Genomic DNA, 25,071 nt, shown 5'->3' with positions numbered 1-25,071 from the left:
GACCTGGACAGATTAAAAAAGTTCTTTGCCTGGATTCAAAAAGGCCCAAATCTTGGGGCCAGGAGTGCTTCCTGAGGATGAAAGTTCCACCGGCAGGGAGGGCACCACAATGGAAAGCACTGACATTGCCCTTCGGGAGTGTCCAAAGTGCTTCTCATAAGGATGACAAGTGCTTTATACTTGATATATGCAAGTGCTTTGAACACCCCACCAATGCCATATACACATTCAGTGTTGCTGCTGTTATTTGACATCTAGGACACTGACATTAGGAATCTCTGACTGGATCACCTTGGGGTAGGTGTATGTAAGCTTTGGGTCTGGTAACCTGGCAACTACTGGTGATACCTGCGCTATAGAAAGTAGTAGTCGTAGTAGAATGAATGCTAGCAGCCTGCTCTGTGTCTAGTAGCATTGTTTACCATTTAAGCACTTCTTCCACATGTTATAGTGGACAAAGTCTTTTTCTCTTATCCATTTTCCATTTATCCTTGTGGCACACCAGACAGAGCACTGGATTTGGACCATGGTTGCATGGAGACTTGCACCCTGGTTTCTTTCACAGCGCCTGGGTTGCAAGTTGCCACTGAGCCCTGAAGTTCAGTAGGCAGCCTGAGGCCAGCGCCACCCAGCTCAGCAAACAGGGGGGAATGGGCAGGTCTCATGTAGTAATTTGCTCCATTGGCTAAACTGGGATTGGGACTCTCTCAAACCACAATCTCAGTCAGTGTCAGCTGTTGCTTCTTGGAGCTGGGGGTGAGGGGAGGAGAGGGAGCTAGGGGTAACCATAGGCGAGACTAATAGTAGGCAGGTCCAACCCTAAGGTAAAAAGAACTGAAACACCAGCCCATGGTTTTCTCCATCTGTAAAGTTGTTTACTTGTCTCAGCCAAAATCTCCATCATTCACACCAAAACTTGGCCGCTGGCTGCTTAGGGCTAATTTAGTGCTAAATTCACCCCTTGGTTGGCCGTGAGTAAAGGAATCCTGCCCTGAGAGTGGTCCATGGTGGGTGTCAGTGTGGAAAGTAGCAATGGCCCCACCCCTCAAGTCCCCATGCCTCTTCTTCCCCCCAGTAGCTCCATCCTTTCTTCTGTCAGCATTGCCTCAGTTTCTCCCCCTCCTTGATCTCAGTCCTCTCCTCTGCACCCCATGCTGGACCAGGCTAAGGAGATCAGCTTAATGGGTGGCAGGGTGAACCCTGAGCAGCTATTTTCAGGTAGAACTTGCTTACACATCTTTCACACTGCTTGAAAATACTAGGGATGTGCATGGAACCGGCTGGTCCGGTTTGGTTCAAGGCCAAACCGGCCTCGAACCCAACTGAGCCAGTTTGGTCTGGCACCCCCTTGAAACCCCCCCCCCCGGTTCGGTTCGGTCTGGGGGGTTCACGGACCGAAAATGCTTACAAAAAATTAAGAACATAAAAACATGAGAAAAGCCCTGCTGGATCAGGCCTAAGGCCCATCTAGTCCAGCATCCTGTTTCTCACAGTGGCCCACCAGATGCTGCTGGAAGCCACAGGCAGGAGTAGAGGGCATGCCCTCTCTCCTGCCATTACTCCCCTGCAACTGGTTCTCAGAGCCATCCTGCCTTTTGAGACTGGAGGTGGCCCACATTCCTCTGACTAGTAGCCATTGATGGACCTCTCCTCCAAGAAGTTATCCAAACCCCTCTTAAAGCCATCCAGGTTGTTGTCTGTCACCACATCCTGTGGCAGAGAGTACCACAAGTGGATCACGCATTGTGTGAAAAAGTACTTCCGTTTGTTGGTCCTAGACCTCCTGGCAATCAATTTCATGGAGTGACCCCTGGTTCTAGTGTTGTGTGAGAGGGAAAAGAATCTCTCTCTCTCTCCACTTTCTCCAAACCATGCATGATTTTATAGACCTCTATCAGGTCTCCCCGCAGTCATCTTTTTTCTAAGCTAAAAAGCCCCAGGTGTTGTAGTCTTGCCTCATAAGAAAGGTGCTCTAGGCCCCTGATCACCTTGGTTGCACCTTTTCCAGTTCAACAATGTCCTTTTTAAGATGTGGTGACCAGAATTGTACGCAGTACTCCAAGATGCCCCCTCTCCCCCAAATGAGGAGCCTCCTCTACTCTCTCTACTCCATTGCCCTGAATACAGTGCAGGAAAGACCAGTTGTGATTGGTACACCGCACATCCTCATGGTGCATGCTCACCATGTGTTCTCAAGCAAGCATTCTCATCTCTCCTACACATGTTAGGGGACTCCCTTCAGAGAAACATGAGGGGCAAGATAGAAAGTTGTTTTACTTGTAATACGTGCCATGTAGGGCTCTTAGTTACCATTTTAAGTACGGACATATTTTGATAACCCTGCATGTGATACATGGCAAAGGCTGAGCTCTCAAAGGGCCTATTTCCTGACGACCTATTCATTTGAGTATGAAGAATTCTGCCTTGGTGCCATTAGCTTCAGGGGGATGCAGTTTCACACACAGTATAGGCAGAAAGTTGGAGCAGATGATCTACAATCCCTTCCACTTCCCCACTTCCAAGATACTCTAATTAACATGTCTACATTATTGTACTTATTATGAATGAAAGCATTCCATTTGTGAAGACTTAGATCTGAAAATTGTTTGCATTATTAGGTGTAGCATGTGAAGTAGCAATAAACAAGAATGCCTCTGAGCATGTGCAGAACTAAATTCTCTCAGACTGAAGTAGCCACTATTAATCCAGGGTTTTCAAGCAGAGGGTATAACATCTGGAAATTTTCCTCCCTCCCTTAACATGTGTGCAAAACAGTAAGCAATAAAACAACGAATTAATTGGCCTCTTGTCAGCACTGGAGCAGAAATGAGGAGTTCTTGGGGGTAACAGACGTAAACTGACACTCCTTCTGACTTCTGCTGCTTTATTGCTCTGTTAGAGCCACTGCAGCTCTGTAAGAAGGAACTGGCCCCTGGAGAAGTAGAAACAGGGTTTCCCCAGGGGCAGGGTGGGAGTGGGCTTAGGGTGTCTCTCACTGGCTGATATACTGGTTCCTGGATCCTAAGTCCTCCTCAGTGCAGGAGTGGTGATGAGAGGTGAGGAGATGAGGGCAAGCCTTGACACCTCTTATTTTAAGAATTAAGAATTGGGAAGTTACCTTTATGAACTGGATAGAAAGGTGTCACCTTTACTTCTGATAGATCCTGTTTGTTTTGGCTGAACCAAATTCTGTCCTACAAGGTCAATATGGTATTGTGTTTGTGGAAAAAGTGGGGAAACACCTGCAATATATCCAGGGGCGTAGCAAGGTTGGAGTGGGCCCAGATACAAGATATGTGTGTCTATATCTATATCTATATCTATATCTATATCTATATCTATATCTATATCTATATCTGAATGACTATGCTTTTTGTTACCACTGTTCAGCCTCATTTGGCTGAATAGTGGTAACAAAAAGCATAGTCTATCTATCTATCTATCTATCTATCTATCTATCTATCTATCTATCTATCCTATGTGCCACAATAGAACATCATCCTAAATTATTTTTTAAGCGGTTTTGTAAATTGTGGATGATGCAAGTCATTTAATGGTACTAGAGAAAGACATGCTGTTCTGGTAGCTCCAGGTCTTAACACTCACATCAATTTCAGAGGATGAATACAACTGAAGGAAGCCCGGGAGGGTGCGTGGCTGGGGGAGTCAGTCATGTGACTTGCCTCTGGCCCCCCCTCCCCAGGCAGTGGACCCCCAGACAAATGCCTTCCCTTGCCCTATTATAGCTACACCCCTGAATATATCTTCTTTCAAGTGTTTTCTAATGCAATGACATTTGTTTTTCAATGGAGATGAATTCTTCAGTCAACTTTAGTAGCATATGATATGTAATTCTGGTCTTATGGTGGTGGCCAGCACAGGAGCTGGATGAGGTGGATCAGCCTGGGGTTGAGAAGCTTTGAAGTCTTCCAAACATGGGTTGGCCAGTGAGCTGGACACATGTTGGTTGAATCATTTACAAGTGTAGTCTCATGACCATTTCCTACATGTTGAACATGGACTGACCTTTTGAATTGATCTGCCTGTGCTAAAACAGCTCTGTAGATGCTTCAACATATCTCCAGGCCACTCTTCAATGCTTCTTGGTTTAACCATATTTTTGAAAACTTTTCAGAGTATATTGGGTTGTTATTTGGACATATACTGAGCCTATAGAAGATAGATCCTAACATTAAAATCTACTAAAAAGCCAAATGATGAAGATTTTTCTATGCAGAACAATTGCTGTGACAGTATTACCAGTACTAAAAAAAAGATGCTTGACTGAAGCAATCTGAGTTGACTGAAAAAGTCAACTGAACTGAGGAAACCCTGCAAAAGTAATTGTGTGAAATTGCCCAGAAAACTCTGAACTGTTTTGAAATTCTACGTCACTTCTCCCATGTAGAATCAGACTGCAATAATCAACTACACAAATACACAATTCACATTAAGTGATTGACCCCCTCCAAAAACCAAAGAGATCAGAGATAGCTTTGTAGCAGAATTGAACAGCATTGCATGGGTCTTTGTAGAAACATTTCACCTGTGGTGATGGGTGGCTAATTTAAAAAGTGTTGTGACTTTCAGTCGACTTTCAGTTGGGGCTAATAGAGGTATTAGATAGTGGTACAGCTTGTCTTAGTAAAGAGTGGTGTGTGCTAAAGTTTAACCTGGTATCTGTGGTCTTTTCTGTTACTCCTTTACTGCGATCTCCCTTTTCTATTGGAGCATCATAGTAGTCAATAATTGAGATAGGATATCAGATGAGATGGACTATTCTGAAGAGCTAAGAGAAAATGTGTGTGTGTGTAAACAGTTTTGCATTTACCCGCAGCTTTCAGGTTTCCATATGTTGGGATGGGAAAGGATTGTTTTGCCCCAGGTCAAACTGGCTAGCAGCTCTGGAATATTTTTGCGTCACCATGTAGCAGGCAGAGCTTGCCTGCCTGAGCCATCTGGGACTGCTTAACTAAATGAGTTCCATCCATGTCTGGCAGGCACCTCTGGCAAATGGTACCCTGCTCTGGACTTGTGGCACACTCTAATTGTAGAGACCATGTGCTTGTTTGTAAGAGGTAATGGGTACTGAGGTTTCAGAACATGGGAGGTTAGACTAGAACACACACACAACACACATACTCACACACCTTCTCCCCCACAACCCCCCCACCCTGCCCCCACAACCCCCCCCCACACACTTTACATTACATGATGAGTTTAGGATGCATGTTACATTTTAGAGCAACTCAAAAGACTTTTATCAGATCAAAAGCATTTCTCAAAGGTTGGCATCCGCCTATGCAGGAGTTTCTTTAACAGTCTCAGCCCTGTTTCATCACTGGGTTCCTGAGCTGATGCAGCCCTTGAAATCTTGGCTCCCCTGACATCAGTGCACCATATGCGGTGAGTTTGAGTGCAGCTGGGAGTTTACATTCAGATAAATCAAATGCCCAATAGCCCATAAAAACTTGGCACACACTCCCTCCTTCAGTATGAATGAATGTCCCTACATTATCCCAGGAAGGCTAGAACATTATCCTGGAGCTTTAGTATGCAGCTCCCTGGGTGGAGGTCACCCAGGGCACACCTCCTACCTGGTCTCTGGCTTGCTTCTCCCTCTTTTCTCCTCATTGTGCTCTGCCCCCCCTCCCCTCCCCTCCCCTCCCCACCTCCTTCTGCTCTGTTATTGCTGTGGCTGCTCAAGTGGGAGCCTCCATCCTGGTTTCTCAAGTGCCTGGACTCTACTGGCTTGGCTGTGGTCAGGCCTGATTGGTTGCCCAGCGAACACCTTTGCAGCACTGTTAAAAGCTGCCTCTCAGGGAGGATGGCATTTGCTAGTCATTAGCACAGGTTGATCACTTGACCCAGTGAATGAGCAGCTTTCATGGCTCCAATTAAAGCCAGGACTCTGCACTTCTTGGCTAGCTGAGTGGGTGGGGGTGTCCACATCAAACTACTCCTAGGGCACCCAGAACCCTAGGGCTGGCCCCACTCTGGGTGGACAATTACATCTCCAGGACAAACTACTAAGGGCCTGTTCACACATATATTATGTTCATCACTCATGGACTGCTGCATGAATTGGTGATCTGCATGTGTGAATGAGTCACCATAGATTATACACTACAGCTAGAACTTTTGTATTTTTGTTGGCTCAGGCACAATATTCATTAATGATTGCAGTTTGCACATTCCACTGACAGTCATCAGCTGCTGAATCATCACACAATGGGCATGCTTGCAAGAAGTGGAGCATCCCATGGCTTCAATACTGTGGGATGGGTTGTCCTTCCTGTAATAGATGAACAGGACTTTTGAGTGCACATATCCGTATTTCACCCTAACCAGTGATGCTTCTCCAAGAAGAAGTCACACTTGCATAGAGTAATGGCTTGTGGTTCTAGTATGTGTGCAGAGGCACTCTTACCCCTGGACTTTGGGGCCAAAGTCCAGGACCTCCACTCCCCCTGGGGCCCCCCAAATTGTCTTTAGTCTGTCCTGGGTGGTGTGGTTTGTGCCTTCAAGAACCTACATGTTAAAAAATGATGCTTATCTTGCAGCAGGAGCTCCAAAGGCCTTTAGGTCCAGGCTCCAAAATTACCTAGGTTCACCTCTTTAGGCTGTCAATTCAGAATGCCTTCCTGAGTCTTAATTAAGATTTTACTGTGACTACAGAAAGAAAATCCAACACACACACACATTTAATTTTTTTAAAAGAGAGTGGAGCTACTTTGTGTGTGTTGTGAATACATCTCTCAGTTTTTCTTTTTCATAGAAAGTATCAAACACTTCGGGATTCCAATATATCACACAGCAGCCACACTCCAAACAATTCTTCAGGGCCCAGAAGCAGTAAATAGAAAGATGGTGTTCACAAGCAGGCCCATTGTTGAAATGGGCCATCTTGTCATTGAAATCAGCTGGTGTGTATGATGCAAGCATATAGCAAGTCCTTGCACCAGGGTGGTAAGGCAAGAAGACCTCAAGAAAGGTCCCCACTCCAATTGAAAAGGCTTCTGGAACTTTCAGTGTTTCTCTACCTGGGATATAACCCGGGAAGTGAGACACTTGTAGTGGGTAATGGGGAAAAGGGAAGAAATTTGAGGGAATCTGAAAATCTTTGTGAAAAGCTGGGGACACAGCCCTGCCCCCTGAACATCTGCTAGGTGGAGAATTTGGAATTCTAACTAATTGGGTGTTATGCCCCTGAGCCTATCATATTTGCAGCAATGGGTATGGAGAGCCAACTCCTTAGTTACTTTTTTCTCACTCTTTCCCAGGGTGTTTTTCACATAGCAGGCTTTATCGTGAGTTTACTGCAAGGCTTTACCATGGGTTTGAGGTTGCCTCAAGAAACCAACGAAAACATTGGGGTGTTTTTTTTACCCTGCATATAAATTGGGCAATGAAAAACCTGAAACGTGTGTGAAGTGCTCCCCGATAGCTCATGGGGACTTTGGGGGTAAATTTGGCCAATATGTGAACGCACCCCCTCCATTATGGAGGAGATGTGAACTAAAAGCCCTTTGTGAAAAATACCCTGGGAGTCACTGAAAGCTTCAGAACCTCCTGGTTTCCCCTGTACCGGGAGTTTCTGTTTTTGGTGAGTTTTATAAGGGAAAAAGCCAACAACTGTGAAAAGTTGCAGGTGGCCCCAAACACATGTTTAAATCCAGCTTGCAGAAAATACAACTTTGTTCAAAATGATTTCCTTTTTATTGGGTTTTCTTGAAGCTTTCTTGGAAAAGAGCACCATTTCCCTGGGGAGGCTAGACATCTTAGTATGTGATGACCTGGAGTCAGGATTTCAGTCCTTACAATTGTTGGATAATCCCACCATTATTTAACTAAATGAGGAAAGGTTTCTTACCTGATTCTAATAATGCAAAGGCAGTTTCTTAGACCACAGGGTCATGACACTTTGCAAACGCAGAGCAGAAATACAAATGATTTCCATTTTAAAATTGCTGCTTTCCAGCAGATGTTATTTAGGCAATCTGGATCCATTCCAAATTTGATCTGCCACCAGTGAGACAAAAGTTTCCATCCTTCCAAGTAATGGAACATTGCAACATTAGTGTGGATCAACACTGCCATCGTCTGGCCTGTTGAAAGAAACACAGGCAAATTACATTAGAAGTCTTATGATGATGTAACAGGCGGGATAAAGGAGTGTTTTAGCAGGGAGCTCCCTTGACCGTTTGCTTATCCATCACACTCTGCCATGTCACTGTTACAGTGTGACAAAGAGAAATAATGTTGAGAACTTATCATTAGAAAGAGCGATGAGATGTGTTTGTAAGTTAGTTTTATATACAATACTGAGGAGTTTTGGTGTCACTGTTGTTGACTTGTAAATCTATTTGGCTCACTGTTATGCTGCAAGGCAATATTTTTGAAATACAACACAAATTTATGAGGAGGACAATTAGTTTCTAAAAAGAATGTGGCATATTTTGAAGAAAGTTAAACGTTTGTTCAATCCAGTGCTGTGCAAGTTAACTCAGAAGCAGTCTGACTGGCTTTCATAGTACAGTCAGCACATGGCCCTAAACCTGGGGTTTAGACAAGCTCGCATCCTTTAACTCAGGTAAAAGCCCAAGTAAAAACTCAGAGTACACGGGAAGGCAGTGCCGGGATCAACCCCAATACTGGCGCTTCACATGAGCAGCCCTACCCAGGGTAGGTATGTGCGAGCCACCCGTTTGGTTGGTTTGGTCTGATCTTGGGTTCGGCCCAAGAACGCCTGGTTCATTTTGGTCTGGTTCATCAAACTCTGCCAAACTGGTTTGGGATCTGGTTTGCAGGTATACTTGTAAAGGGCATTCCCTATAGTAATGCGGGGGGGAAGAAAGGGTACTTCTCTTGCAGAGTGATGCAAATAGCCCCCATGCATGTATGGAGGTCATGCAATTGGCTCTTCCGGAGGCTGGCAGGGGTGTTAGAGAAGCCACTGCCAATGTCTCTGCCGCCACTGTGACCATCTCCACAGCTGTCTTCACTGCCTCAAAATTAAAGGGGAAAGTACCCTTTTTTTGGTGTCATGCCCCCCCCCATTAGTATAGGGGATGCCATTTACTTGTAAAGGGGAATTTTGCCAGATTCCCCTTTACAAGTAAACCCCCGAACCAGTTCGTGAACTGGTTCTTAGAACTGGGGCCAGTCTGGTTCAAACTCAGATTGCCCAAACCAGGCCAGTTCAAACCGCGGTTCAACTCAAATTAGCTCACACACCCCTGGCCTTAATTGGTAGGGCTTCCCAAGCTTGGGTAGGGCTGCTTGTGTGAACAGCCTCATTGTGGAAGTGAATTTCATAGGTTGGTTGTGACATATGTGAAGAATGTCCTTTTGTCTGTTCTGTACCAACAGCCAGCCCATTTTATTCCGGTGACCTGGAATTTCATCATATGTAACACTGAAAAATTCATCCCCACCTACACTCTCCACAGCATTCATAAAGTCCAATCCTATCCCCAGTCATTTCCCCCCGAAATAAAAATGCCTTAAAGGTTTTAATAATCAATACAGTAGTAATTTGATTATTAACACGCATTAATAATCAAATCAGACCTTTGTGGATTTTTTCCTCTACTCTGCAAACACTGTGGTTCAGCAAAGAGTTCTTGTCTCATTTGTTTGCTCATCCAGACTGAGATTTATTTAAAGATATGTATCCCACAATGTTGGGTCATCATAGAACATAATGTTGCTGTTATAATTCTCCAGATTGTTAGTCCAGCTCAGTCTGGAATATTTTTCTTTTTTCTTTTTAATTAGATGGCTCTGCAAGCTCAAGCAACTCTGAACACTTATCTGGAGACACATCCATTGAATTCAATGGGTCTTATTTCTGTGTAAACATATAGAATTGGGCTGAAAGTATAGATGGTAGCGGCAGCTTGAAGCGCTAGAAGTCAACTCTTCAAGGAAGATGGTGGGAATTCTTTAAGGATGTATGTGCTGTGGATTCTTTATCTAGAAAAAATACAGGATAAAACTGCGATAAAAAGTGAGGGAAAGAAAGCTAAGAGGGAAGATTACTTTGATGTCCAAGAGCCTGTTATCAGTGGGAGGCACTTACATAAACACATGGTCATTACTGCAAATTGAAAAACCAAGTCAAATGACTTGTTTCTGCAGGAATGCCATCTGCTACGTTTCTGGAGTTGTGCATGAGTATGATTTCTGGTAGTTTGTCAGTTCTGGTGGTGGAAAGCAGGCTCTCATTCACCCTCCACTTACAAAAGGGCACATCTCAGAGGTCAGTAAATCACTCCTTCAGGTCTTGCTCTACCCTGCTCTAGAGGTTCATACTGACAATCTGTTAAGCTCAAAATGCTGTGTGTCCCACATATACATGTTTATAACCTAGACACTAGTTTTCATAAATGGGAATGAGACAAGAAGCAATCTTGTGTACAATAGTTTGGAATTAAGCTGTGTTGAATTCAGTGAAACTTTATTAAAGATGCTTATATAGCACTGTAAGTCTGCTCCTTAGAGCAAAGGGTCCCAACCTTAGGTCCCCGGATGTTGTTGGACTACAACTCCCATCATGGCCTTTGGCCATTGTAGCTGGGGATTATGGGAGTTGTAGTCCAACAATATCTGGGAACCCAAGGTTGGGAACTCTTGCCTCAGAGCATCCACCTCTTATCCTGGGGAAAGGAAAGTTATATAAATGCATCTGGTCTAAGAGCAGCCTCATTTCTTACTTGTACTTTACTTTTCTGTATGCTACAAGAGGAATGCTGTACTGATTTTGTAGTTACAAAGCAATATTTCTTGGCATCTTGAGGTCTTGCTGCTGCATTCCTTCCCAAAGTTGTGCATGTAAGTTTTCTCTTCCACAGCTAAAAGTAGTGTGGGGGAGTGAGTCAGGGAATCTTCATGGAGAAAATGGTCTAACTCCCACTTTTCCAGTGCTGTGGCCCCAATCCAAATGAGATCCCCGCCCCATGGCCACTTTTTGGAAAATAAAAAGATGTCCCCTCGTTGGAATTTCAACTTCATGTCTACTTTGAGAGACTGAGTTGTGAACCAGGATGTCCCGGGTTCTGGGTGTATCTGCCTTGAACTCACAAGGGAACTTTAGATGAACCATTGGCTGTCAGTCTTAGCCTTCATCTGCAAATTGAGCAGAAGATAATGATAACCTGCTTTCCAGGGTAATTATAATGATTGCTGAAATGATGTATGTGGAATGCTCTCAACAGTTTAAAGCACTATATACATGCTGAGTTATTATTTTATTAACCTCAAGCATCTTAATGCTTTAGACTTGTGACATCCCACTGAGATTTTAATTTTGGCAGGTGTCATTCAACTGTGAAATTCTTCATACGAGTCGGTTACCAAATACTATTGAAATCAAGTACCTTTGGAAGCCAGATATTGAGTGGCACCTCAGCTTTAGGTGCTTCTGAAGGAAATGGGGTACTTAGATCAGTTCCAGTCCCGGATAGAAATTTGCTCATCCTGGTGGGTGACTTCCACCAGGGAATAGACAATGGACTGTAACACATAGAAGCGCTGATTGTGTAGGAATGTGTTCTGTGCTCTCACCTAGCACAGCATGATTGTCTGGGGGGAAGGCAAGCTTTGTGAAGCCTTTCCACCACCCACCTGCCCAGTAGGTTCTGTGAATGGCCCCTCTGTCTGTTGTGGCAGCTTGCTGCATTGCAGCAGATTTTGAAGCCTTTATGCCCTGGGCAAGCCCCATCCCATGGGATCAATCACTGGCTCTGTCTCCCCAACAGTAGAAAGAATATGAGGTCATTCACACCAACAAAAACTGTGTTCTACCCCAGGTTTTGGAACTGAATGTGCTCCCAATTTTTGATGGTGTGGAAGCAAGGTCAGAATAAAACCTGGGTAGAAGTGATTGTGTGGAAACAAGGTAGGAGGAAAAAGGTAGCCAGGTTTTCCTCCTACCTTGCTTCCACACCACCGAAAATTAGGAGCACACACAGCTGGGTAGAACACAGGTTTTTTTAAATTGTGTGGATGATCTCGTTAAGTAGCTTCCTGTCTGAGGCATACCTTGCCTCACTCTGAAGGTCTCTTTGTTCCTGGCACAGCCACGCGGCTTGGGCAGCAAACCCTTGGATTGCTCATGAGCAGATCTTGCTAGTGGGCACAAGATTGCTTGTAGGCACAAGACTGCTAGTTCTCTGTCCAGTGGCCTCATTCTTTATAGTTGTATTTTCCTTTGATCTCTCATAGAGTCTATTTGAATTCTCCTCATCTTTTCCTGGGTCCCCAAAAAGGTGACAACTTGCTGTTACCTTCTGGATATCATATTTTAATTATTCAGCCAGTCCAGAGAGATCTCAATCTCATCTTCTGTTAGCTGCTATCTTGAGGAGGGGACATTGCCCAAAGCAAATCTGCATCTCTGAGTTGCAAATGGGCCCCTTCTCTTGTCCCAGATTTGCTAGCCTGGTCCCAAAAGGTGTTAAAAGTCAGGAGTTAGTGAGAGAATCAGTTCTATTTGTATGAGACAGCAATTACATTATTTCTTGTGTACCTCTATCTAGTGTGTAATTATAACAAGAGAATATTTAAAGTAACATTAAAAGGGGTACATGTGTGAGGCAAGTTAATCAACACATTTGACTAAGGCAGAAGCATCCTGCCAGTGAGGTAAGGGGATTACTGGACAGCAGGTTAATTTCAGCAGTGTGAGACTGGTAATTAAGCATGACCCATTGAGTCTTTTGTGAGTTCCACAAACACTGATAAACAATGCTAGATTACCCCTGCCTCTATAATTCATTTACCAGGCATTACCCAGGCAGATCTGGGTGTCCATTCACCCTGAGTCCAGGCATTAATTCCTGTAATAAAATGGAACTAGACACAGGCCTGAATTCCATATAGTTCTGGGTTGGTAGCTCTGGGTTGAATGTTGGGGTCCCCAACAGTGCAGCCCCCGTAGCCATGCCCCGTACGTTACATCAGTGTCTGACATCAGATGCAGGGGGCATGGTTTCCTTGCAAACGGGGCCATGCTCTCCGTTTGTGAGCAAAATCTGGCCAGCGCCATGCTCACAGCGTGGCCACAGTGACTCTCCCTGTATTTTAAAGGCAGGGAGAGCCTCTCTGGCCATGCTGAGAATGTGGCGCTGGCTGGGTTTTACTCACAAACGGGTCGTGTGGCCCTGTTTGTGAGCAAAGCACACTCTGGCATTGGGGTGTGGCTGAGGCATGAGGTGCTGCCCCTGAAGTGTGGCAGTCCGTGTTATTCGGACCCATACGCACTATTGTGGCTCTGCCAGTGCCCATAGCTCAGCCGTGATACCACCAACCATGATGTGCGTGTGTGATACACATCATGTGTCCTCAGGTATCCTAGCTGTATTAGGGGAAACAGCTTTCATTGGAACCAGTAGAAGCTTCTTTCTTAATAGTGCAGGTGGGGGTCCACAATCTGGATTGGAACCACAGCAGAACAAAGGGTTAAAGCACATTGACCCCCAGTTGTAGTTCTGATCTGGTATTCACATGCCCCTGTGCATGCCAATTGCAAAATAGAACAGAGATCTGCAAAGTTGACAGACTCATTGAAAGTAATGTGTGTTCTGCCCCTTAGTCACAGAGTTGTGCCAACTTGCTAAGTCAGCAGCCAGAGCCTGTGGGCATGCTTCATCCATGATCAGTTTCTAGATTTCTATTGGTTCCAAAAGGAATTTTGCCTGAAAAGAGATTTCAGTGTTTAGCTTTCGGATATAAGCAGGTGGGCAGTTTGATTACCCTGGATTGTAAATTACCCATGGTACTTAGCAAAAATGTTATTGGTCGTAGTAGTCCTTGGGAGATTATCCATTGATTTATGGCAATTCAGTCTGCAAAACTTAAAAGAGAATGCAGTGATGGTGGTAATGTGTTCTACTCTTCAGAAAATGAAATATGATACAAACATGAGCCAAATCTTGCATTTCTTCTCCTTCTCTAGCTAGAGAGTTTCAGCATATGTTTAGATGATCAAGGAAATGCTTACTTCACGACAGAACTGCATTTTTGAAATAATAATAATAATAATAATAATAATAATAATAAAAACTTTTATACCACCCTCCCAAAAGGCTCAGGGTGGTTTACATTAAAACACCATTAAAATCAATTAATAATTAAAACAAAAATTATAAAGCATAAAAATAATTAACAATTAAAAACATTGTAAAACAACAATTAAATAGTCAGAAGAATTTAAAAAAAAGTTTTAAAAAGCTGAGAAAGCCTGGTTGAAGAGATGTGTTTTCAGGTGTTTTTTGAAAAATGCCAGAGATGGGGAGGATCGTATCTCAGCAGGGAGCGCATTCCACAATCTCGGGGCAGCGACCGAGAAGGCCCGTCTCTGTGTAGCCACCAAACGAGTTGGCGGCAACTGGAGACGGACCTCCTCAAGTGACCTCAATGGGCGGTGGGGCTCATAGCAGAGAAGATGCTCTCTTAATTAACAATTAATTAATTGATTGATTAATTAACAAAAACTTGTATACTAGAACACTTCAGTAAATCACAATAGATTTTTCCACTGTGGCAACAGTGTAGAGTGCTTCCTGAGTTCATGCTTATTTACTCAGACACAAGTCCCACTGTAGGAGTTATTCCCACGTAAGGGTGCAGAGGGTTGCATCCTTACTTGTAAGCACTGAAGATCTTTTCATTCTGGTTATTCAGTACTGAACTGAGAACAAAGCTGGAGATACCTAGCTCTATTTATCACTTTTCACAATACAGAGCCATTAATGTAAGCAGTGCCTATTTCCAAGATGCTAATGTGCATTGCAAATGCATTGTAATCATTTTCTGTATATTCATTAACTAATAATGTCTTTCCCTTATTTTCTGTTCTGGTTCCAGTTAGCCATCAGTATGGGTCCTTCCTGTGGGACATTCCTGATCTTGGGATGCCTCTTGACAGGTAATATTATCCTCCCTTTGAAAGATTTTGTCAGGCTCAGAATTCTGCAGCAGAGTGAGAGTGGATTCATCCTCATCCGACCTAAGCTAGAGTAATCTAAACCCATTTAGTCTTACTTCTGCATACGATGAACATAGAATGACTTTAAACATAAAATGACCAGTAGAACTAGAATATTCACACAACATTGTGAGAAACTGGTTTCAAAGCCAGACTGGCTCCATAAAACTGTTTTGTTTTGGTCCATGACATCCTGTTATTTCTCTTGCCAGGAGAAGGTTGTTAAGCAAGCTGTATTTAGACCCAATGACAAAAATAAACACAAGACCCAAAGGACTTGGAACTGGTTTAATAAGCTCTGCTTGCTGGTACCTTCAGGAACCTTAGGGAAGAAAAGCTTAGCCTGAGTTTCGTCCACCTATGATTTTTCATACATGAGAAGAATTCTGCTCACTCTACCCTATCTTGTAGAGATCTTAGTTGCCACATGATATAATGTGAAAGAACATGTGTACAGAGAAATCCATGTGCACATAAGGATATAAGAGCGATCTCATAATGCTAAATCATGTTTGACAGGGGGGTTACTTCTCACCGTCCCCAGCTAAACTGCCTACCTCTGCTATGATATCTCTTAATGGGAGATGTGGTCATCAACATGAAAAAACATGTGTTTCACCTACAGAATTATAGCCACTCCAATTAAAATGGCCAGTGATCAAAATGAGCTGATGATAATTATTTTCCCACAAATTATGAGGTAAATATGTTCTTCCTGGCAATGTGTGTCATTTTTCTTCTTGCAGGACCATGGCTAGCCTCCTGCCAGTCTTTGTTGCCCACAATTCTTCCAAACCAAGATGAAATGGTTGTGCAGCTGAATTCCTCCTTCATCTTGAAATGCTCTGGAGACAGTGAAGTGAGCTGGCAATACCCAATTCCTGAGGGCAACTATACTATGGACATCAGAAATGAAGAAAACAACAGTGGTCTTTTTGTGACTGTGCTTGAAGTGTTTGGCGCTTCAGCTTCTCACACTGGATTGTACACTTGTTACTACAATAACACTCAAGAGGAAGATGGTGAGGTGGAAGGGAAGGATATATATGTCTATGTACCAGGTGAGCTGAGTTAGGACACTAAATCTGGTGGGCTTCCATGGGGCTCTTGGATGGAGAGAAACTTGAAATTATGATGGTTTTTCCAGCAGATTGCAATAAATGTTGTACAGTACTTAAATTCAGCTCAGAGCTGGGGCTGCCAACTGAAGCTATTCCTGGATATTCTTTTCCTAATTAAAAATGCCTTTTTAAAAATTATTCCAATTTTTTTCACAGTATCAAGCCATTAAGATTCCCAGGATTGCTTTCAATAGTCATTGGGAGATTGATGACGATTCCTGGAGATTTGATCTTTGAGGGTTAGCTGCCTTATACTGAACCCCTCCTAGGTCTGTATTTACAATCCTTACCCTACCCCACAGCTCAGTTTAAAAGTAGGCATGACTCACCCAAGTGTGAATATATTTTGAGGTTAGTCCAGACTCAACTCATGTTGAAGGACAGTGGCTTTAAAATGTTCTAGCTTCAAGAGCTGTTTCCATATCGGATTTTCTGCTGGGAACTCCTTCATGTCTCCTTTGTGTGTATTGCACAGGAATCTGGACAGTGTTTATTTCACACTGCTCAGAATCTGGTAGGCCTCACTGTCACTCTAGGTGAAATCTATGTGCACCCTAGAGAATACTCAGCACTCCCCTGTGGCTGATCATCAGAGGGGAAGATTGGCAGTAGTGGGAAGCCTCTCTCTCAGGCAAGCTTATCTGCCTTTACTGATCTTCTTGTTGATAAACTGCTGCTGATAGGCTTCTGAAGATTCCCAGAGTTCCCTAGAACACAGTCTGAACACCACTGCCATGGATGGTATTAGAATTAGAGAATCAGTTAGGTGCTTTCAAAACACCCCTCTGTGTAAGTGGGCCTTGAGGTCCAGGAAGCATATGCATCAAGGACCAGACTATGTCATCCTTGATCTGAATGAGAACCAAAGAGTGTGTCATGATTGATTTGCATGACAGACAAGAGGTATTCAGGTACTTGATCCTGCCAAGTGCAGAGTGCTTCCTGTTTTTATAGTATCAAAGGTACTCTGATGCTGTAGCTTTGCCATTTTTTAATGGGGTAGTTATAACGGGAATTACTCTACCAATATGGTATTTCTACTTGTGCAGAGGTAATTACCCCTCTGTTGTTTCCCCCATGGACCAAATAACAGAATTCCAGATCTTAAATCAATCTTCTTTTGTTCTTTATTATTCTAATGAAAATGTCTATTTCCATGATGAATAATATATTTTTTATAATAAGCAATTCTCTTGTCTGGAAAAATTATGAAGGCACAGGTGGAAACCATTTTCTCTATTAAAAGCAGAATGCTTTTACAGTCCATGCACTGAAACTATTACAGGGCAAAAGGAATGGAGAGAGGGAGAAAGCTAAGAGAACACTCTTTGTGTGCCTTGCAGTTGAAAAGCGAATGCATTGAGTTTTATATAATGCAGGTTTATATGCTCTCATATTTGAATGATTGTTGCAAGGTCTCTCAGGGTGTACTACACTTTTTTTTGGTGGGGGGTGGGGCAGCTACATTTTGACTTCTGTTCCCTCTATTCAGTTTGTCCCTTTGACAGATCTGATAGAAGACAACTCAAGTTTGCTTGCAGTGAACTCTCTGTGTTTACTAGATAGATTTTAATACTGGATTTTAGACCATGATACTACTTGACTATAAAATTTGAAAGACTGTGGTGGGATGCAATTTCTTCCTCCTTAGATCAACAGTCTTAATGTGAGATGCTTATTAACAGGGCTCTGTATACTCCGTGTGAAAAGAAAATAAGTCAAAATTTCATAGCAAGTAACACCAAATTCTGTAACAAAGATAAGCTGGATATGGCCACCTATACAAAGGATTGAAACTAAGCAAATTTTCATGATATTTCTATTTTGCATGACTTATTCTGCATTAAAATAACCTGCCCAGTTTGTAGTTTCCATTGGTCGTGGGGAGGGACAAACAGCTGTAAGGGGTACCATAGTCCTACTCGTTGCCTTTTAGAAGTTTTAGTGCCTCTGACTTTTGAGACTTTCCCCATATACTTTCAAGTATGACTCCAAAATATAGTAGTGCCTGAAAAGCCATTACTGGCATTCTGGGAAATAAGATTTTGGACCAGCTTGACCTTTGATCTAATACAGAGAAGCAGAATCCTACTATTCAAGTGCTTCATACAGCTGCTTGTCCCTCCTCATGAGCAGAAACAGAGCAAATTTTGAAACCACTGAAATCTGAAAAGTTTAAAATGTGTAAAATAAGAAAAATCATGCACATTTGCAACCATAAGGGCCAGAACTTGAAAGCAATCAAACAAGCAAGCAAGAAAGCTGGTTGAGGGCAGGGCCGGCTCACTAATGAAGTGAGGTGGCAGCTGCCTCAGGCAGCAGATTGGCAAAGGGGTATTGGCAAAGGCAGGGGGCAGATAGGCAGAGGTGTGTTCACCACTCTGTTCCTCTCTACTTCCTACTACTGCCCCTATTTTCTGTCCTCTGCCTTTTCAAAAGCCAGAGTGGGAGGAAGAACAGTGGCAGCAGGCAAGGGAAAGGAAGAGAAAGGGGAGAGGAATATGAGGAGGATGAGGATGAGGAAGAGGAGGAGGAGATGGAGGAGGAGGAGGAAAGAGCTCTGCTCTGTCCTGCTAGTGGTGTGTGATGTATGCCAGTGGGGAAGGAAGGCATTGCCTCATCATGTCATTTCCCGTGTGCCTGGAGCTTGTCTTTGTCCTGGTGAGCAGTTAAACTAGATGTGATGTTAAATATGCCATAGTCTATCTGTCTGTCTATCTATCTATTTATTTAAGTTGGCAATGCTGCCTCTGAATACATGGAGTGCTGCTTGTGTTGAGTTACTTCCACAGCTCTTTGTTATAACCAGGAGTGGAGGGAGGCTGGTGGCAGCCCTGTGTTCGACCGCTGCTGCGGCCTCCTGGCCCCATCTAGCCACACCCCTGCATCTGACGTCAGGCATGGGGTATGGTCTCCCTCCCAAACGGGGCCACGGGGCCCCAACTGGAAGGGAGATTGGTCCGCACTGCATTGGGCAGTGCGGGCCGGAGTGACTCACTGCCTTTAAAGGCAGGGAAAGCCATTTCGGCCATGCTGCCAGCGCGTGGACTGGTATCCCTCCCAAATGGGCCCCCGGTTCATTGAACCTGTTCGCCCAGTTGTTCGCCCCTGGTTATAACCACCCCTTCACAAGTAGCCTAAGGTTGGCCCAAGCCTGCTCCAATGTGACCAGGCAATTTAAGTAAAGTGAGGCCATTCTGGAAGCATCTAGAGGCAATTTCTTCTCCAGGTTTCCCCTCATGGCCTTCTGCTTCTGCTTCCAACCACAACCACCACAACCACAACAACAAATATTTATATACCACTTTTCAACAAAATTCCCAAAATGGTTTACGTAGAGAAATAACAAATAAATAAATAAGATGGATCCCTGTCCCTGAAGGGTTCACAATCTAAAAATAAACATAAGATAGACACCAGCAACAGTCACTGGAGGTACTGTGCTGGGGGTTGATAGGGCCAGTTACTCTGAGAATAGGTGGCTGTGTACTGCAGGCCTGGGGAGAAATTAGCTGCAAGGTGATCCTAGGGGAGAGGTTTATAGTCTGGACTTCACATGACTTGATTTGCCTGGCTATGTTGTAACAAGGGAGTATTTCAATAGAGATCTGTGGTAATTGCTCCATGCTCTGCACACAGGATACAGAAATGAGGCCTAGCAGATTTAAGTAACCACTTATTCCTTCCGCTCCATGTACTTGTTGATAGAACAAAGCACCTCTTTCTTAACAGATCCAGCTGTTCCTTTTGTTCCTACTCAAGAAGATGAGTTTGTTGTCCTCACTGAAGAAGACGAGTCCTCCATCATCCCTTGCCGCACAAGTGACCCTAATGCTCAAGTAACGTTAATGAACAGTGAAGAGAAAATAATTTATGCCTTTTATGACAACAAGCAGGGCTTCATTGGAAACTTCTCTGCAGGCTCCTATAAATGCAAAACCACCGTTAAGACAGTAGAGTTTCTGTCTGGTGAATTTGTTATCTATATTTACAAAGGTATTTCTTTACAGACTTACTTTCTCAAATGAAGGGACAAAATAATTAGCTTGAGTATCTTCTCATGCTCTGAAGGGTGTAATTGCTGATATTTTTGGATAAAGCAAATGTAGCAAATGTAAAAATTAGGAGGAAATTCCCCACTGAGCCTGGCTACAGTTTTTACTGTTTTTCTGTTCCACAAACAGAGGTGTAGCAAGGATGGAGTGGGCTCTAGGACAGGAAGTGAAGATGGCCCTTGGCCCATACTTTCTTCTCCTCCCCTGCCCTCCCCCATATTTTTGCTGCAGCAGAACTGTAAGGACATGCTGAAAAAAGAAATACAGGGGGACCTCATTATCCGCAGGGGTTCTATTCTTGGCTGAAGCTGTGGATAGTGAACAAGGAATTGAGGCAATGGGAATGGTGGTGGGGTTTAGGTTCCTGGAGGCTTTAAAAAGGCTAAAAAAAGGCTCAAAACAGAAGAAATAAGAGAAAGAATGTTCCATACCATGCTCTGTGGGACTCCAGCTATCCAGCAATGCCCCTCCCCAAAGCCACAATTCTACTATTTTCCAGCAAAAAAAATCACAGGACCCCCCACCCCCACACACACAAGAACCACAAAATGGCTTTGTGCTGCAAAATGGCTGGAAATGACCTCAGAGGTAATTTCTGGTCACCTAGGAACTGCAGATACACAGTTTCAAACCTTTAAAAAAAAACAACAACCACGTATACTGAGGTTAGGTGTCAATTGCCTGACTGTGGATATGCAGAATTGGGGATGTCAGGACCTCAAATAATGAGATCCACCTGTACTCTCAGGATGACCTTTCTTTCGTTACTATGCAAACAATATTAACACACTCCCCACTCATGCAGATACCTACACACACACACACACACACACACACACACACACACACACACACACTTGCACATGTGCATTTCCCTGGCTCAGAAACATTTTTAAAATGTACCTGCAATCTACTACATATATACTACATCACTTATATATTCATACAACATCAGCAATGAAGACTGAGTTGTCACCCAGCTAGCAGGCTCCCCTCCTTATGGGCCCATGGACAACTGTGTCCCCTCCTTGTTCAGTCCCCTGACCACAAGTATGTTCAGCATTGATAGATCATCTCCATATCCTTTTGAAGTCTATGAGGCTACCACTCATGATTCCACATTAAGAGAATTGTAGCTCATGTTTGACAAAGCCACAGCTGTTTGCAACATGTGGTAAAGTTGCAGAGTTAAGAGGAAGTCAGATTCTGCAAAGTCAGCAAGTGTAAATTCCTCTCAAACAGTAAAATTAGGTTATCTCTCACAATGTGGAACACCTAAGAGGAATGATCCCAAATGTGGAACATTGGTTACTGAAAGGGCCACTGGGTTATTTTGACATACCTATCCACGCGCGTGTGTGTGTATGTTTAAAATAAGTTTTTCTCTCAGCAACTATTGAGTGCAACCGCCATGCAAAGGAAGTTGCCCTCAATGATTACTGAGAGAGGAACTTGTTAAAAAACACTATCTGTAATATTTGTAATGTTTCTTAAATTATCTCTTTCTCTCCTTCCAGCTACTTCACATCTTCTTGTTGAGATTGAGTCCCGCAAGACTGTATATAAAACAGGAGAAACCATTGTTGTAGCTTGTGTGGTCTTGGATAATGAGGTGGTGGACTTACAGTGGAATTATCCAGGGAAAGTGGTAAATACCCACTTTTGTTCTTGAACATTACCGAAGAAGACCAGGGGTGGGATTTTATTTTATTTCAGTCTTGGAATAAAGACAGATGAAGAGAGAGCAAGTTCTTGTCACATTAGCTCAGTACAAAGAGTCGGAATGTTATTGTGCGTAAACATGCAGAGTTTTACAAGATGTGATGGGAAGATGGTGAACATATGTGGTTGACAGGAAGGAAGACGAGGGTTAGAGAGCAATAACACCCCCCTGAACCTGGAAAGCATAACAGAAAAAAATGCAGTATTCATAGATTGACCACATGTTATGCTTCTATAAGTGAGAATGTATGACTCTCTACAACTGTCTCTAAATCATGATCTGAGGGTCTGATTCTTCTTGGGCTCACTGGTGCTAACTTAAAGCTTTAAACCTTTAACTTAAAGGTTAACTGGATTAGGACCAGGAAGAGCTTGGTTCAAATCTTCACAGCCACAAAGCAAATTGGCTGATATTGGGCATAATTATTACCTCACAAGGTAAAGGCAAAAGGTATAAAGGCATAAAATGTATCACCTGTCTATTTCCCTGAACTTGCTACTGGAATTAATTAATTAAGTACACCTCTATTAATTAATTAATTAATTAATTAATTAATCACACCTCTATTATGCCTGTATGTTTTCCCTTCCATGTCTAGCAGCTTTGGGGGTGGGGGGAATGGATTGGGGCTGTGGCATGGTGGAAAGTGTTAGAACTCCACAGCCCTAATCCAAATTGCCTCTCCTGGCAACTGCTTTTAAAGCTGAAAATCACATGGAGAGTTCCAGTCACAAAGTTCCTACATAACAATGTCATTCACATGACTGTTACTGGGGCGGGGCAGGTGGGGTGGGGGAAGGCAAGGTCAAGCCTACCTTCCCCCCAGACGATCATTAGTTTTCTGTGAGGTGTGTGTGCAGCTCGTACACCCACATGATCCACTCTGCTCTGAGCAGTGTTGAGCTCTGGAGGCCGGGAAAATGAAGCCCAGCCTCCAGATATCCCTAAATGTACCACAAGAGAAGTGTGGTGCATTGAGGGATTTCCTCTCAGGTCAGAGATCTCCTCACTGAGGGATTTTCCCTCAAGCCAGGATTTCCCCTTGCACCCTTTGACCCAGGTAATGGCCCAGGGAAAATTCCTGGGCTACTTCGGGAGGCAGCGCTGGGATTGAACCTGATCTTGACACTTCACATGAGCAGCCCTGCCCCGGTAATGCTGCCCAAATCTGGGTAGGGCTGCTTGTGTGAACAGCCTCAACATCTATTCTGTTCATTGCTCTTGGCTTCTACTTAAGATTAATTATGAAAAAATATCTTGATTTTGGCTTAGCCCTCACATTGTCAATTTACATATTCATAAACCCCCTAATGTCCTCCCCCACATTTCCCCCAATTTTGTCACCACATCAAGGAAGCCTGTGATAGGTTTCAGATGCTTTCTTCCTCTTGGAACATACATGTTCCCCCAAAGAACCCTTCCTTTGACAATGCATTACTTGCAAAACTTGGTCCAGCAATCCTGAAGGACAGCTCACAACAAAATAATTTAAAACACTATATGCAAAAATATAATTCAGTTAAAAACACACACTATGTAATTTAAAGAAAATGGCAAAATAGTGAAGAGAAAATCTGTCTTCATGCTCTGAATACTTGTTGAAATAAAAATGTCCTTACTAACTTCTGGAAGTTGAACTGGCCGGGTGAACCTGCCTCAGGAGGGCATTTTAAAAATCACAGGCCAGCATTGAAAAGTTCCTGCTCCTTGTCCCTTCCAGTCTGACCTTGGATAAAGAAGGGCTTCTGGATCAAAATTCTGAGCATTTTTGTGTAATGGGGAGGCTGAAAAGGGGAGGCCAAATTTTCTATAGCAAGGTTGCTTAAGAACATTTTTTCCCCTCCCAAATGCAGAAGAACAAAGGTATAATCACACTGGATGACATCAAATCTCCAACCCAGAAGCTGGTTTACAATTTGACCATTCCAGATGCTTCAGTGAAGGACTCCGGAGAGTATGAATGTGCTGTTGTACATGTGACCAAAGATTTTAAGAAAACCAAAAGAGTTGTCATCACTGTTCATGGTACAGTCTGCTTCTAGTTTCCATTTGGTTCCCACTTTAGCATGCTGACAGCCTGTTATGGAGAGATACTCATGGAAAGCATTGTCCTTTCACAGATAAAGGGTTCATTCATCTGGAACCCCATTTTAGCCCCATGGAAGCTGTCAATCTACATGAAGTTAAACGCTTTGTAGCTGATGTGCATGCATACCCAGCTCCAAAAATATTTTGGCTGAAGGACAATGTGACTCTGATGGAGAATCTTACAGAAATTTGCACTCGCTCCAAGCAGACCCATGAGACAAGGTAAAGAAAATGCTGGCCCAGGTATCCAGTGGTGTCTTAACAGCCAAGTTTTCCACTTGTGAGTCAAAGCAGCTCTTCAAAAATCATGGGGCTTTGTTGAATTAATTTCTCTGTCTAGAATTCAGTGCTAGGGGTATGCACGGGACCAGCTAGTCCGGTTTGGTTCGAGTCTGAATCGGACTTGAACTGGACCAGGCTAGTTCAGTCCGGGACTCCCTTGAACCCACCCAGGTCCGGTCTGGTCAGGGGGGTTTGCAAACATTTCTTTTTTTAAAAAAAAGATTTACTTTCCCCCTTCAGGGTAATTTTTTTTAAAAAATTAAAAAAACATCTTTACTTACCCCCTTTGGGGTAGTTGTTGGAGGTGGCGGGTGTGTGTGTGTCCACGGAGGTTCCCCCTCCCCACACTGGCCTCCCTTGCTGCCCAAACTGGCCCGTTCGACCGGCTCTTTGACCCGTTTGGGCCTTCCTCCTCTGGCGCGGTGGCCATTTTGGAGGCTGCCACACCTGCAATTGGCCTCTGCTCGACCCAGGTCACACAGAGGCCAATTGCGCAGCTGTGGTGGCATCCAAAATGGCTGCCACACCAGATGGGGAAGGACCAAACAGGCTGAAGAGCCGGCTAAATGGGCTGGTTTGGGCTGCAAGGGAGGCCGGCAAGGGGAGGGGGAACCTCTGCAGACCCCCCCACTGCCTCCAACAACTACCCCAAAGGGGGTAAGTATTTTTTGGGGGGTAAAAAATATTTTTTTAAAAAAATCCATGATCCCCTTAAACAGTCGGGGGGTGTTCAGTCCGGGGTCGGACCGAACAGGGGATAGTTTGGATCGACCCCAAACTGTCGAACCAAACAGGTTCAGTGTTGAACAT

At 43.8% G+C, this 25,071-nt stretch overlaps 1 protein-coding gene across 6 annotated transcripts in view; it reads left to right on the top strand.

Annotated features, from left to right (window-relative positions):
* PDGFRA (platelet derived growth factor receptor alpha) overlaps positions 1–25,071 on the top strand; it is a 67,021-nt gene that overhangs the window by 5,614 nt on the left and 36,336 nt on the right. For 4 of the 6 annotated variants that reach the window (XM_053258311.1, XM_053258312.1, XM_053258314.1 and 1 more), the window contains exons 2-7: positions 14,872–14,932; positions 15,739–16,053; positions 19,846–20,109; positions 21,686–21,816; positions 23,745–23,916; positions 24,012–24,201. In XM_053258311.1, coding sequence (XP_053114286.1) covers positions 14,884–14,932; positions 15,739–16,053; positions 19,846–20,109; positions 21,686–21,816; positions 23,745–23,916; positions 24,012–24,201 — 1,121 coding nt within the window. In that variant the 5' untranslated portion in view covers positions 14,872–14,883. Of the gene's footprint in view, positions 1–7,043; positions 7,081–14,871; positions 14,933–15,738; positions 16,054–16,363; positions 16,383–19,845; positions 20,110–21,685; positions 21,817–23,744; positions 23,917–24,011; positions 24,202–25,071 lie in introns of those variants that run through there. The other 2 variants (XM_053258313.1, XM_053258316.1) reach the window with 2 other exon arrangements.

Source organism: Hemicordylus capensis, chromosome 5 (genome assembly GCF_027244095.1).
Source record: "Hemicordylus capensis ecotype Gifberg chromosome 5, rHemCap1.1.pri, whole genome shotgun sequence".
In the NCBI taxonomy this organism is placed as follows: domain Eukaryota; kingdom Metazoa; phylum Chordata; class Lepidosauria; order Squamata; family Cordylidae; genus Hemicordylus; species Hemicordylus capensis.
This window is presented reverse-complemented; position numbering and strand designations above follow the sequence as displayed.